General features: G+C 41.2%; 1 protein-coding gene across 4 annotated transcripts in view; it reads left to right on the forward strand.

The window, feature by feature from the left end:
* LARGE1 (LARGE xylosyl- and glucuronyltransferase 1) overlaps positions 1-14,825 on the forward strand; it is a 605,088-nt gene that overhangs the window by 316,801 nt on the left and 273,462 nt on the right. For all 4 annotated transcript variants that reach the window (XM_037848432.1, XM_037848435.1, XM_037848433.1 and 1 more), the window contains one exon: positions 267-390. In XM_037848432.1, the coding sequence (XP_037704360.1) occupies positions 267-390 (124 nt within the window). The remainder of the gene's footprint in view (positions 1-266; positions 391-14,825) is intronic.

Below are 14,825 nucleotides of genomic sequence, written 5' to 3' on the forward strand. Positions count from 1 at the left end.
ATGGTTGACGTGGGTTGGGTATCACAGGCATCTGGTCCTAGGTTGTCACCTCTGAAATGCTAAGGTTGGGTGAGATGCTTTCTCTCCTTTTCAGTCCTGACATTCTATTTAGTAAACACTGGTTTGGAAAAGTGCCTGATTTACTTTCATAATTGCCATTAGAGCCTGTCCACACATTATGAATTGGTAAGAATCTCTCATGCTTTTGACTCCAGATCTCAAAAACCTTAACCCTCCCATCCAACTCTTCCTCTTGATTCCCACAGGCGGAACCCCCTTCACTTCCACCTCATCGCTGACACCATCGCCGAGCAGATCCTGGCCACGCTCTTCCAGACCTGGATGGTGCCTGCCGTGCGCGTGGACTTCTACAATGCGGACGAGCTCAAGGTACAGGCAGGTGGAGAGGTGCCTCCCTGGTGTGCTCAACCTGGAAGCTTTTCTTGCTTGAGGTTTAGTGGACCACAGCAGTGGCAGAAATCTCAGCTCTGCTAGAAATGTCCAGTGATGGCCAAACTGGGATTTGAACCCAACTGTTTCAATTTGGCTCCAGACGCTTTGCCCTTCAACACTGTGTAATTCTGTTTCATTTTTTGGTGGCTGTCCCAGTAAGGGCTGGTGGACTGAGGTTGAATGAATAAAAGCTGTAGACATAATGAAAGTGAAGATAAGCTGGTATCAATGAATTTGTTTGCTCTGGATCTGATCTGATTACCGAAAGCATTGAAGTGTCCCCTTAATTAACACAGAGTCGCTTTTGTCTGGGCATTTCTGGCCATCAAGGTCTTCTGTAGCGGTTAGAAGCCTTTGGCCTGGTACATACCTGGAACAGAAAATTCTGTTACCCAGAGTCCGATGGACCTGGGTGTGAGTTTGTGTATTGTCATTTACTGGTCACGAGACACAAAGCAAATCACCTACCACCTCTGGCCTCAGTTTTCTAATCTACAAAAGTGATGATAATGTCAACCTCAGGGTTATTAAGAGGCTCAAATGAGAAAATACATGCAAATGTATTTAATAAGGCTGTGCTGAATAAATATTAAGATTATGTTGGGTGGGAGGGTCCCATCCAAATGAGACCCATTTGGTCATGTCATTCCCTTGCATAATATCTTGCAGTAGTACCATTTTGCTTTCCTCAAGGGTAAGATTTCGCAGCTGACTTAAGGAGTCTGGACCTTGATTCTGCCCCATCTCATCTCGTGTCGTTCCTGCACATTTACCCTTCTAACTTAGCTCTAAGAAACTGACTGCAATTCTCTGCCTTCTCTGCTACGTCTGAGCCTTTGCTTATGTTGTTGCTTCTATCTGACATGCCCTCCCATCTATCTTGTCCAACTCCTACTTATGCTTCATGTCTCATTTGAATTGCCACTTCCTTTTGGAATCTTCCATGTCTTCTCCAGACAGGAAGAAATTTTCTATTCACTTACCTGTCTTCTGCTCTAGTTTAGAACCTTCTTAAGAGTGGGTGAGGGGCCATGTCCTATTTTGTTCTGTTTTTCTGGTGCATGGTAGGTACTCTGGAATGCTTATGGGTTTAACAAATACTCATGGGGCATGTAACTTTCTGAAATATTTGGATGGTCTGTCTCTAGTCACCTTGGGAAGGACTGAACACCTAGGCATTAGGCTGCTTCTGGCGAATTGCTTGTTCCAAACCTCATAAAGCCATTATCTTTTCATTTCAGAGCCATAACATTTTAAACAGATCACAGAGTTGCTGGTCGGAGTTTTTGATTTTCACATATTTCAGGTTCCAAGGTTGATCAGATGTTCAGAATTGAGCATTTGGGATTTTCGAGGTAATTTGCCTGCCATTCCAATCTAGTCTGAGCTAAAATTGATTAACACTCTTAAAAAGGGAAAAACAAAATTTAGCAAATTGCTGCGCTAATTAAGGTGAAGGCAAACCACTCTGTCTCCCAGGGTCTCCGCGCCAACTCTCTGGGGACACACAGCGGGAGAGGAGCAGCCGCCTTGGGCGTGGCAGGACGCTTCTCCCTCCTCCTTAATTGTTCTCCTTGCTTTTGACTGTCCTGTGCCAAGTCCCCTTCAAATCGACACTCTCTAGTTTTTAGTAAAAACGAAACACAGAAAACACAAAGTGGTTGAAAAACTCCCAAGTTCAGATCCTGGTTGCCACTGAAGAACTGTCTGACTTGATTTATGAGCCTTAGGTCTCTCGGCTGTCAAATGGGTTAGGACGGTGTCTGAGCTCTAGGAAGAGAATGGACTAAGATAGAGCATGTGAAGGTGTTGCAGTGTCTGAAATGTAGCATGTTCTTGGAAATGCTCCATTCCCCTTTCCAGCCAAGGCAACAGGGCATTTAAAATGCTCTTGATGTATGGCCTGTTCTGAAACCCGTTGGTAGCTGGGAGGTTGATGAGTGAGAGGCCATGGGCTGCAGATGCTCCTGAGCCCCAGCACTTCCACACAGAGAAGACACCAGGGCTCTGACCACCACCCCACCATGCTGATTTTAATCCATGCTGGCCTGTCATTCATTGTTTTGCATGCTGGATTTTTGACCATATGAACGGAGGGCATCATGTCTTTAAAAATAATACTAATTAAAAAAATATACTCTCTAATGTGCTGGAAGCAATCTTGTCTCCAGAGTCCTGTTGTGCATCCCTATCTCTCTATCACTGCCCACCCTTGTACAAGGTCCCTAACACCTGCAATTCAGTTGCCTGCCTATTAAACACCTGCCTCTCATAGTCCTGTATTCCATGAGGTTGTTGTCAGAATCCAGTAAGGACAATGACTATGAACTCATTTTGCAAAACACAAGTTTTCTATAACTATAAAAGAATGATTGCAATATTAATAATAATGATAACAGAAGCACTAAGTTATACATAATCCAATTCTTAATATTAATAATAATGATAACAGAAGCACTAAGTTATACATAATCCAATTCTTAAGAAACCCAAAGCAGGATCCATCCCACTCCCCAAATCCAGCCCTCTCCTGGCTTATAGCATGACCCTCTGCTTATTTGCTTATCCAGAACCCGAGAGTTCGTGTTTGAATCTAGCCATACCACGTCCTCACTTGTCTCCATCTCCCCACCATCGCCCTAGTCCAAACTTCTGTGATCTTTCCCCAACACAGTGGTAATTTTTTCCAGACTATTCTCCTCCTTTCTGCTTTTCTCACCCCTGCACTCCCCGATCTGATCTTTGTTTTAGCAAGAGTCAATGTATTAGTTTCCTAGAGCTGCTGTAACAAATTACTGCAAACTTGGTGGCTGAAAAGAGCAGAAATGTATTCCGTCACAATTGTGGAGGCCATTCATCTGACACCAAGGTGTCATCAGGCTGCGTTCCCTTGGAAGGCTCTGGGGAGATGGACTCCTTCCTTGCCACTTCCAGCTTCTTGCAGCTCCAGGAGTTCCTTGGCTTGGGGCTGCAGAACTCCATTCCCTGCCTCTTGTCTTCACACAGCCTTTCCCCCTGTGTGTCTGTGTCTTCTCCTCTTACGAGATTTAGGACCTACCTGGTTAATCCAGGATGATCTCACTTTGTTACATCTGCAAAGTCCCCTTTTCCAAACAAGGTCATATTCAGGTACAGGGTATTAGGACTTAGCTATCTTTTGGGTGCCATGATTCAACCCACTACAGTCAGCTTTCCAAAAAGCATGCCTAATCATGTCACCTCGTTTCCTTGGCATAAAAACCTTTGATTCTTTCCCATTACTGTTAAGATAGAGACCAAAATCCTTGATGAGTTGCACTTCCAGACACAGTTGGAACCTGCCTTTTGCAGCTTCATCTTGCATCACTCTGCCCTTTGCTCACCCACCAGTTCACACTTGCTCTGCTCCTTTCCTCTCATCAGGATGTCTTTACACAGGTTATTTCTTTTATCTGTTAAACCCATTCTACAGTTTCTTTCCTTTCCCTTGCTAATTATTTCCGGGTTCTTCTGGGTTCTTCTGCTTAAGACGACATTCAGGGACACATTCTCTGCCTTCATCATCTCACATGGGTTCCTCTGTTACATGTTCTCAAGGGATTACGTATCTTTCTTCATTACAATCATCATATACTGTAATTGCTCATTCCTTTGTGTGATGAGTAATGAATCTCTAACGGTCCCCTAGACTATAAGCTCCGGAAGAATAGGGGTCATGTTTGTTTTTTATTACCTTTGTATCCCTAACACCTGGCCTAGAAACATGTTTGCTGGTGAATGACACGTGATAAATTTAGCTCTGGGTCCCTAAGAGTAATAAAGCCAGAAGGAAAAGGGTTTGTTTATCATCGTTGAGGGTCACCACATTCCTGAAGCCAGCTGTGCCTTAGGATGTGAGTGGGCAACCAGGTATTTATTTGCAAGTGACCCTGCAGTGACATAAATAAGGTTGCTCTATCTGCACCAGCCCACATAAAGTCCCAGGAGCAGCCCTGGGGCAGGTGAGTAGGTAGCGTTCCGTGACAAGTACATGAGGAAGGGAACACTTTAAACATTAGATGACATTAGAGAAGGAGGAAGACGAGAGGAATGGAATCATGCTGTGTTCTGCAGTTGTGTTCAGGAAGCATGTCAGACCATGCCCGCATGATGGCCTCCCCCGATAACGGCTCTGAGAAATCACTTTGTGCAGCTGTTGGAAATGGAGTTTCTTGGAAATGTTCCTATGGGTTCCTTATTATATGTTAGTGCTGGAGAATGGAGGATTAGGGAGAAGGAAATTTTTGAGGGATTGCTGTATGATTAAAAACAAACCGTGGGAAATTCACGATGGACTGGTCCATTTCTCTCCATAATGAGCAATTAGTGTGGATTTGCAAATGGTGATCACTCAGCCTGCTGATCTCTGTGCCCTGTGCAATGCTCATTGGTTTTCCCGTATTTACCTGGGCCCGTTCATTTCCGGCCTCCGAGTCCCAACATCAACAGGCTACCAGGCCTGAGCATGTCTTTGTACTCTGAACTCCTCTCCAGACATGCAGCGCCTGTCAACAGAAGAGAACTCATTTTTGTGTAGAGCTTTGTAGATGGCAACCCGCTGTCATTTGCTTCTCACAACAACTCCGTGGGGTAGAAAGAGGTTTTCTTAACCTCCATTTCATAGATAATACATAAATTGATGCACAGAGTGGAAGAGATTTTGCCTCAAATCAGACAGCTAATAAATGCCAGGGCTCATATTTGACTCCTCCCTTTCCAAATGAAATGATGGAAGGTACAAGATTGTATAAATTAGTGTACACAGATGTGGTATGAGGGAGACATGGCTGCAGCCATGGGAGAATGAAGTCACCACTGAGGAATTATAGTTGAACTCAGAATTCCTCTTTTCTCTGAGTTTGGACCCTGTATACTACAATCTAAAATGTTATTCATGGAATACTGACTTTATTTTTAATGTTTTACATGGTTCTCTTGTGGAACCCTTACAGCACCCCTATGAAGTAGATCTGATTGTTATTCCCATTATACAGATAAGGAAACTGAGGTTTAGGGAAGTTAAATCACTAACCCCCAGTCACATGGCTTGGAAGTAGCAGAGCCTGGATTAAAACCTAGCACTGTCCGACTCCACAGTCTGTGCTTTTCCTCCTATGTTGTAATTTATCTTTATGGCCTTATTTTAAGCTGATGCTGTAATTGTGTCTAGACAAGGGCCCTGTACACTCTTGGTGATGTTCCTTTCCTTGCCTGAAGAACAAATGGGTTAAGCCTGAACTCTCCCTTCTGAGGCCTGCTGGGAACAGAGCTTCCTACAGGAAATCAAAGCGTACCCACCTAAGGATGCTGCTGAGGTTTGGGGTAGCTGTATCATTCACATCCACGGCTCATGTTCCGAACTAAACAGTCTCCGCTCTGGATAGTGTGCTTTATATCAGCAAAACATTCTTGCCAGGTTTCAGACAAAGCCCTAAATGCCTGCCAGCCTTTGATCTTGCCCCAGTTTGCCCAGAAACTCACCCCCATGCCACCACTGGGGTGAGAATGATTCTGAGCTTGTGGAGGAAAGTGGCTGAGGCAGTGACTGTTTCATGATTCACCTGTCTAGTGGGGGGCCCTAATTTATCTCCTTTTCTTCTGGCTCTGATGCATGCTCATTACCAACATCAGAAAGATCTTGAAGTGGAATTCTGGCCTCTGGTTACAGAAAATATTGATGGTTGACTCTAAAAATTGGCTTCCTACTCATCCTTAATCGCCTTTGTGCTGGTCTCTGTGGAGTACCACTGAGGCTCTCTTTAGGTAACCGCAATCTTTTAGCACCCTGCAGTCCTTTGGGAGGCAAACTTCTATTGTTCCTCTCACCAGGAAGGTGGATGTTCCTCTCACCAGGAAGGTGGATAAACTACTGCCTACCCTGTCTGTTTCCTAGGAAGACAGGCTTCCTGAATGATAGACGTTTTCAGCTAGGTAAGGTAAAAATATGAAAGATACAGTCTCAAGGCTGGAAGGAAGCCTAATGCTCATCTCCTCCCCCACCCCCAAGTGAGGTCACGTAAATTGCTCAAGATGTCACATGCAATTTTTGACAGAGTCTGGACCTCAGAGTTCTTCACTCCAACATGTTCATATTCTTCTTCCCCAAATTGAGTCTAGGTTTTCTGATTGCCAGGCCTGCGATATGGTCCAAGAGATCACACTTGGCAATGGTTGCGCTTCAAGTGCTATGACCAAATACCCCTCTAGGGCTGAAGCAGTTCCTGTTTGGTTTGGCCTGCACGGGAAAGACGGAAGACCTGGGCTTGTCTTGTGGCAGGCACAGTCTGCTCTCAGACACCCTGGAAAGGAATGAGACGTTAAATGAGGTGTGTGTGGCCTTCTGAATGGCCTTGTTCGGTTTCACTAATAATACGGTAATTCGCAGAGCAACACATAGAGTTTAATAGTACTGTCAAAATTGGTAGCTCTAGCTCCCCTCATTGGTGAATATTAAATGCAGTTAAACGAGGTCTTGTAATCTAAAGCACGGTACTTGGCACATGGTAGGCACTCAATAAATTCTATTCCTTTATGTCCCCCTAACATGGGAACCTTTCATGTATGTGAACATGAATATAATGAATCTCTTAAATCTTCTCTTTTTCAAATCCGCCGTGTCAACCCCTTCTCATTCCCTAAAACAAAGGAACACGTAACTGTTGATTTGTTATCACAGAGTATACATTCTGGTTTGTTTTTCTAGAATAGTTGATGGGTTTATGCTCTCGTTCTTTCTATCCTTTTTGGTGTGACTCTTTGCAGGAAGGTTGGTTGAGGTTAAATATTATTTCCAGTTCTGGAGAAGTTGCCATTTACCCTTTTCCTTATTGCCTTATTCATTCCTGGATTATCCATGTGTTTTCTGAATGTGAGGGCTGGTTCTGTAAGGTCAGCAGTGCCCCTCCAGCCTTTGTTCTCCAGCTTTACCTCCAGAGAGAGCTTTTCTCTCTCACATGATGAGGGCAAGATCATGGAAGAAACATGGATAAATGTAATACATTTGAAAACATACCTTTCTGTTTTCAAAAACCTGGTCTTTGGCTTCTAGATACTGGTAAGGGACAATTGTAGATAGCCAACAGAAATCCTAATCTGCATTGGAAAAGAATCTTTCCGTATAAGTTGTGTAATTTACTTTACAGTCAGGCAAATGTTCCTTTAGATAACAGTGTCCTAAAGAATGGGTCCATCCCCTTTTGAGAATCATAGAATCCCAATTAGGAAGGAATTTGGCAGTCATATGACATAACCTTCCATTTTCTTCTATAAAAGTATTCGTTAGAAATGGTCATTAATCTGCTTTTGAATACTTCCAGAAGTAGGAGATCATTACTTCCCAAAGGACCTCATTCCGTATTTAGCAACTCTATTAGAAATGTTTGCCTTATGCTCTACTGAAATCTCCATCTTTTTTGATTCCCCTCATTGGCCCTGAGCATTAACAACAACCAAATGCAGGCATATATATTATTGTCCATTAACTCATCTGCCTTCTCCACTTGATGGTGAGAAACTAGAGGGCAGGGTCTAAAACTTTCATCTCTCTTCCCAGCTCTTACAACAAAACTTGACCAGTAGTGGACCCCCACAGATGCAGGGGTTCTGCCTTTGGGAGCTGGGCAGTCAGTTGCCTAGCTGTTGCAAGACCTGGCAAACCTACTGAGTCCTCTCTTCTTACCAGTCATCGGGCCATTCTTTGCTCATATGTCAAACAGCAGTGCCTGGAGTCCAGTTGACACTTAAATATGTCTTCTGACATGTTGGTGTAATAAATAGTTTCCAGGTTCATGGCTCTATCATTGTCACTTCCCTTGAATGTGCTCCGTTTTGTGTCTGTCCTACATCTCTACCGTCCTCTTTGGTTCTTCAAAGTACAACTATTGTTCCAAGTCCACGTATATACCATGTCCCACCTGAGCTCAGAGACTTAAACTCATTTAAAGCAAGGAAGTGTCCCCCAACTAACTTTTTACCCTTCTTCAGCTTTAATTCCTTCTCAGCCTTATTTGCTGTGGTCTTCCTGTTTGTAGTTCATTCTCCTTGATAACAAAGGAAGCACATCTATGTACTTTACTTCATTATGTACTCTCAGTAACTCCATACTATAGGAAGGGCACATGTTTTCTTCATTTTCTTAATAAAGAATGTTCCAGAAGTCATTCTCTTAATCAAGGGTGGAACTGATACTGCCCTTCAATGCAGTGCTTTTCTCTTTTACCAAAAATCTTATTACCAAAAACTTGGGTCTAAGAACTGCTTCAGAGATTCAAGAGCGTAGTTACAATGATGGGCTTTGGCATCTAAGCTGGATAGAAAAAGGAAGGCAGAGAGGGAGGGGGGAGGGAGGGAAAAGGTCCGGAGGTGTCTGATGGATAGTGAAAAAGTGAAGGGCTTAGTGAACTGGAAATTATGAAGAGATTAAGATATTTTTGCAGTGGGAATGCGAGTCTATGCCCAAATATTTTAAAGGATGAAAGACTGGATTTGGAGAATGAAATGTGATAGAGTTCAGTATTTAATGAGGTATATATATTTTTTTCTTTTCCTTTTTCCTTTTTTGGCATGTGACTCTGGGATGGAATAGATGCAGTGGTGTGGTGAAAAGTTAATGAAAATTAGGGGCTCTATGCTTTTCAAGGCTGGGGTGTTGGATGGTTCATCCTTAGGATGGTGAAATCTAAGAAAAAATATTAGGAGCTGAAAAGAGTTCTATCCATGCGTATCAGAAGGGGCCCCTACAATCCAGGTAAAATCAGTTATAAGTTGCTCATACCTGGGTATATCCTAGAAAAATGTTTGCATTACAAGGATTTAAAAAAAAAAAAAATCCTCCCTTTAAGAATAGTAGTAGCTCTCATTAATAAGAATTGATTATGTGCCCACAGTGTGCTAAGTGCTTTATATGCATAATCTTATTTTGTTCCTACAATAAGCCTTGAGGTGACTATAATTATTTTCACTTATTTCCAGGTGAGAATATTGAAGCTTATAAAAGAAACTTCCTCAAGTCATGAGTCAGTAAATGCATTGTAGAACCAAAATATGAATCCAAATAGTATGACTCTTGAGCAGTGCTCTCCATACAAGTTGTCCTAGTTTGCTAATGCTGCAGAATGCAAAACACCAGAGATGGATAGGCTTTTATAAAATGGTGGTTTATTTAGCTACACAGTCACAGTCTTAAGGCCACAAAACGTCCAGTAACACATCAGCAATCGGGTACCTTCACCGGAGGATGGCCAGTGGCCTCCAGAAAACCTCTGTTAGCTAGGAAGGCAGCTGGCATCTGCTCCAAAGCTCCGGCCTCAAAATGGCTTTCTCCCAGGACTTTCCTTTCTAGCAAGCTTGCTTCTCTTCAAAACATCACTCCCAGCTGCACTCTCTTTCCTCTTTGAGTCAGCTCATTTATATAGCTCCACCAACCAAGGCCCACCCCGAATAGGTGGGGCCACGCCTCCATGGCAAAATTATCTCCCACAGCTGGGTGGGGCACACTCCAAGCAAATCCAACCAACACCAAAACCTCTGCCCCACACAAGACCACAAAGATAATGGCATTTGGGGGACACAATACATTCAAACCGGCACATTCCACCCCCTGGCACCCAAAATGACATTATCTTTCCAAATACACAAAATACATTCATTTCATCACAGTATCACAAAAACTTAAATCATTTCAGTAACAAAAGTTAAGTACAAAATCCCATCAAAATCAATTTAGGCTTGGTCAGTTCTAAGGCATAATTCCCCTCTAGCTGTGGATCTGTGAACCTAGAACAAGTTATGTGCTTCCAATACACAAAGGAGAGACATTCATAGGATGAACATTTCCATTGCCATAAGGAGAAACAGTAAGGAAAACAGGGTTAACAGGAGCAAAACAGTTCCTAAAACCCACAGGACAAAGTCCATTAGATTTCAAAGTCCGAGAGTCATTTCCTTGGGGCTTGAGAGAGTGGGAGCCTAACCCTTCCCAAGGGCCTTTTCGGCAGCCCGTTCCTCTCCAAACACTTAGGTGAGTGCTCCAACATTTCCACACATTGGGGAGACCACCTTCTCGGCCCCACCCTCCTCAAACATCGGGGCAGCTCCCGGATTCCCTTCCATCTCCGGGTCACACGCTCAACCCCTTCAGAACAGTGTGGTGGCAGCCAGGCTCTCCCCAATTCCCTGGAAATGTGCTCCACCCTCTTTGGGACCTGAGGTGGCAAAACTCTTCCAGAGCATCGAGGCGGAAAGCCCGCCCTCGACCTCCAGGGCAAACTCACCCTTTCCATGCATGTGGGCTGCTCTGCTCTCCCAGCCCTAAACCTCTTGACTCCAGACCTCAACCTCCATGGCTCTGTCTTTGAAGAGATTTTTCCTTTAATTTTTTCCTTGTCTGTCTCCTCCAGTCCAGACCGGCAATGGCTCCGTCTATAAAGATCTCGCAAAAATTCTGTTGGCTTTGCATGAAGCATGCAGGGGTCAAAGCCATCAGACAATAGGAGTTTCCACAAATCCTTTCTGCTTAACTCCTTATCCAATCTTGGCTTGTCCTCAGGTTGGGCTGTAGCTTCTGGGATTCTACCCACTGGAAGCTCATAATTTTCCAAGCCATCAGCTTCTGGTTTCTTTGAACCCAAGAGTTCAGTTCTAAGTTTATCTCTCTCTGCTCGCATTTTACTATAAGCTACAAGGAGAAGCCAGGGTATCTCCTCCACAGGTAGTCTGGAGATCTCCTCAGCTAAGTATTCCAGGTTGTCACTTTTAAATTCTTCCTTCCATCTGACACCAGGACTCAATTTTGCCAAATTCTGTGCCACTTTAAAACAAGGATCGCCTTTCTTCCAGTTTGCAACAACACATTCATCATCTCTGTTCAAGGCCTCGTCAGAAGTATCTTTAGAGTCCATATTTCCACAAACAGTCTCTTTAAAGCAGTTTTGGCCTTTTCTATCAAGCTCATCCCAATTCTTCCAGAATCTTCCCCTTATCCATTTAAAAAGCCGTTCCAACATGTTTGGTATTTGCAAACTCAGCAGCAAAAGCACCCCACTTCTCTGGTACCAAAATCTGTCCTAGTTTGCTAATGCTGCAGAATGCAAAACACCAGAGATGGATAGGCTTTTATAAAATGGTGGTTTATTTAGCTACACAGTCACAGTCTTAAGGCCACAAAACGTCCAGTAACACATCAGCAATCGGGTACCTTCACCGGAGGATGGCCAGTGGCCTCCAGAAAACCTCTGTTAGCTAGGAAGGCAGCTGGCATCTGCTCCAAAGCTCCGGCCTCAAAATGGCTTTCTCCCAGGACGTTCCTTTCTAGCAAGCTTGCTTCTCTTCAAAACATCACTCCCAGCTGCACTCTCTTTCCTCTTTGAGTCAGCTCATTTATATAGCTCCACCAACCAAGGCCCACCCCGAATAGGTGGGGCCACGCCTCCATGGCAAAATTATCTCCCACAGCTGGGTGGGGCACACTCCAAGCAAATCCAACCAACACCAAAACCTCTGCCCCACACAAGACCACAAAGATAATGGCATTTGGGGGACGCAATACATTCAAACCGGCACACAAGTATAATATGAGCTACATGTGTAATTTTAAATTTTCTAGTAGCCACGTTTTAAAAAGTGAAAAGAAACAAGTGAAATGAATTTTAATAATGCATTTTATTTAGTCCACTACATCCAAAATATAATCATTTCAACATGTAATCCATATTTTAAAACTTATCAGTGATATTTACATTCTTTTTTCCATACTAAATCTTTGAATTCTGGTGTGGTTTTCACTTACAGCCCATTTCACTTTGGTCTAGCTGCATTTCAAATGCTCAGTAGCCATTTGTAGTTGGTAGCTCTGAACCAGGTCTAAAGCGTGACTTTTAATACTGCTCTATAATGCAAGGGCAAGGGGTAGAGAGAACTGTATTGTCTTTGAAGTACAAAAATCTATTTTATTTCACTATAATGATAAAGGTTCAAATAACATGTCTACGGAATTTTGAGGAAAAAAATGGTAGATACCCAAGAATATCAACCAAGTTCTCTCATGTAAAAAGGCACCAAAAAGAAATTATATGCTATGTAAGAACTCAGAAATTATACATCAGTGCACATTTCTTTAAGAAACTACTCTACATCATTTTAAATTGACAAATGTAATATCCATAAGAGGATAGTATTCTTCCAAACATAAAAAGCAAACATTGATGGAAATCACAGGGCATTTTGGAAGAGTTTCAGCCCTTGAAAAGGCAAATCATATTGTTAATGACAAAGATAAATTTTTAAAATATAATCAGTACCAACAGATATCAAGCTTAATATCTTTTAAACAAAAAGGGTAATCAAAAAGGGTAATGAAAATGAATATTCAGGAATGGAAAAATCTCATACTAAAGGGAAGTTACATGTAGAATGAACTGTAAATAATTTTTTTAAGTTGGTTACAAAGCTGAATGAAAATTACAAAAGTTGTTTTTGAAAATATATACAAATGACCTCCTGATAACAGTCATTTAAAAACAGCCTGGGATGTGTGAGTTGGGTTAAAAGTTAACTTTCTTGTGTTAACTTGAGAGATATTTTTTAACTCTTTGATCTTCAAGGGTAAAAAAAGATAGGATTTTTCAAAGCTTAAATATTACCTTTGGTAAAATTATAAATGGAATTGTAACTTCTAAGTTTATAAGTTATTGGGGATTATTATTGGAAAAGAAACAATGTCCGTATAAAACAGGTTGGAAGCAAAGAAAATGGGAAAGAAAAAAAAATGATTCTGGAACAGCAGATATCCATGTGAGAAAAAAATTAACCTTGACCCTCACTTTATCCCATATACAAAAATTAAGCTGAAATGAATCCTAGACCTAAATGGACTAGATTCCCTTATTACCATGCAAAAACTCTGTTTTATTAAACAGTGTTATCTTAACTGCATACTATTTCAAGAAGCATACCAAAAATAAAACTATAAGTTTAAAAATACAATTTGTTTTAGAATGTCTCAGGCATATGGAGACAAATAAAGTATGGGTATGTTAATTTCAGACTAACTCAAATATATTAAAATATATTTAATTAGATGAAATTATAATTTTAAATTGACAAATGTAACATCCATAAGAGGATATTATTCTTCCAAATGTAAAAAGCAAAGATTGATGGAAATCACAGGGCATTATGGAAGAGTTTCAGCCCTTGAAAAGGCAAATCATATTGTTAATGACAAAGATAAATTTTTAAAATATGATCAGTACCAACAGATATCAAGCTTAATATTTTTTAAACAGGAAAAAAGATTTTTAAGTGTTTATGAAGTAATTACATAAATTGTTGAAATAATAGGGCACAGAAAACCTAAATAAGTACTCCATAAAAATTAGATAGGTCTCACCTTTGACCACAGTGCTACATAAAACTACATATCAGAATCAAACATTTAAATGGGAGTTTCAATATACTTGGAAAATAGGGGAAGGTGAAGACTTTCTCTAAATGCTTATTTAATCCAAAAGAAAATAAAAAGTGAAATTACAGCCCATTTTGAAAACAGCAAAATGGAAACATTTCATACTAAAGTTTATGGAATGTGTCCATAGGTGGCCCTGGAGGCATTGTAATATTTTTCAGTGCTTCCATTATTAAAAAACAGGATGATAATAAGTGAATATACATTTCATTTAGTATCTTAAGCACAGCAGCATGGACCTAAGGAAAGCAAAAGCAATTAAAGTTAACAGAAATCCATGAAGAAAAACAATAGTACCAAAAAAAGAAAACTAAATATTAAATTTTGAAAAGCTGGTCCTATGTTTATTTGAACATTTATTATTATAGCGAAAGGCCATCGGAAGATTTTTCTTCTTGAAGATAACAATTTTCTCTCCGACTCTTGCCCTTGCATTACACAGCAATGTTAAAAGTTGTATTTTTTCATAGCAGCATTATTCACAATTGCCAAAAGATGGAAGCAACCCAAGTGTCCATCAACTGAAGAATGGGGAAATAAAATATGGTGTGTATACAATTGAATATTATTTAGCTGTTAAAAGAAATTAAGTTCTGATACATTTGACAGCATGGATGAACCTTGAAGACATCATGTTAAGTGAAATAAACCAAATGTAAAAGAATAAATATCGTATGATCTCACTGATATGAAATAATTATAATAAGCAAATTTATAGAGTCAGAAACTCTACCCCAGGTCTGGGGTAGAGGTGGTGAATGTGGAGTTAATGTGTAAATTGTATAGTTTTTGTTCGGTTTATGGAAAAGTTTTAGTAATGGATAGTGATGATGGTAGCACAATATTGTGAACATAATTGGTAGCACTGAATTATATATTCGAGTATGGTTAA

Source organism: Choloepus didactylus, chromosome 8, assembly GCF_015220235.1.
Source record: "Choloepus didactylus isolate mChoDid1 chromosome 8, mChoDid1.pri, whole genome shotgun sequence".
Taxonomy (NCBI): Eukaryota; Metazoa; Chordata; class Mammalia; order Pilosa; family Megalonychidae; genus Choloepus; species Choloepus didactylus.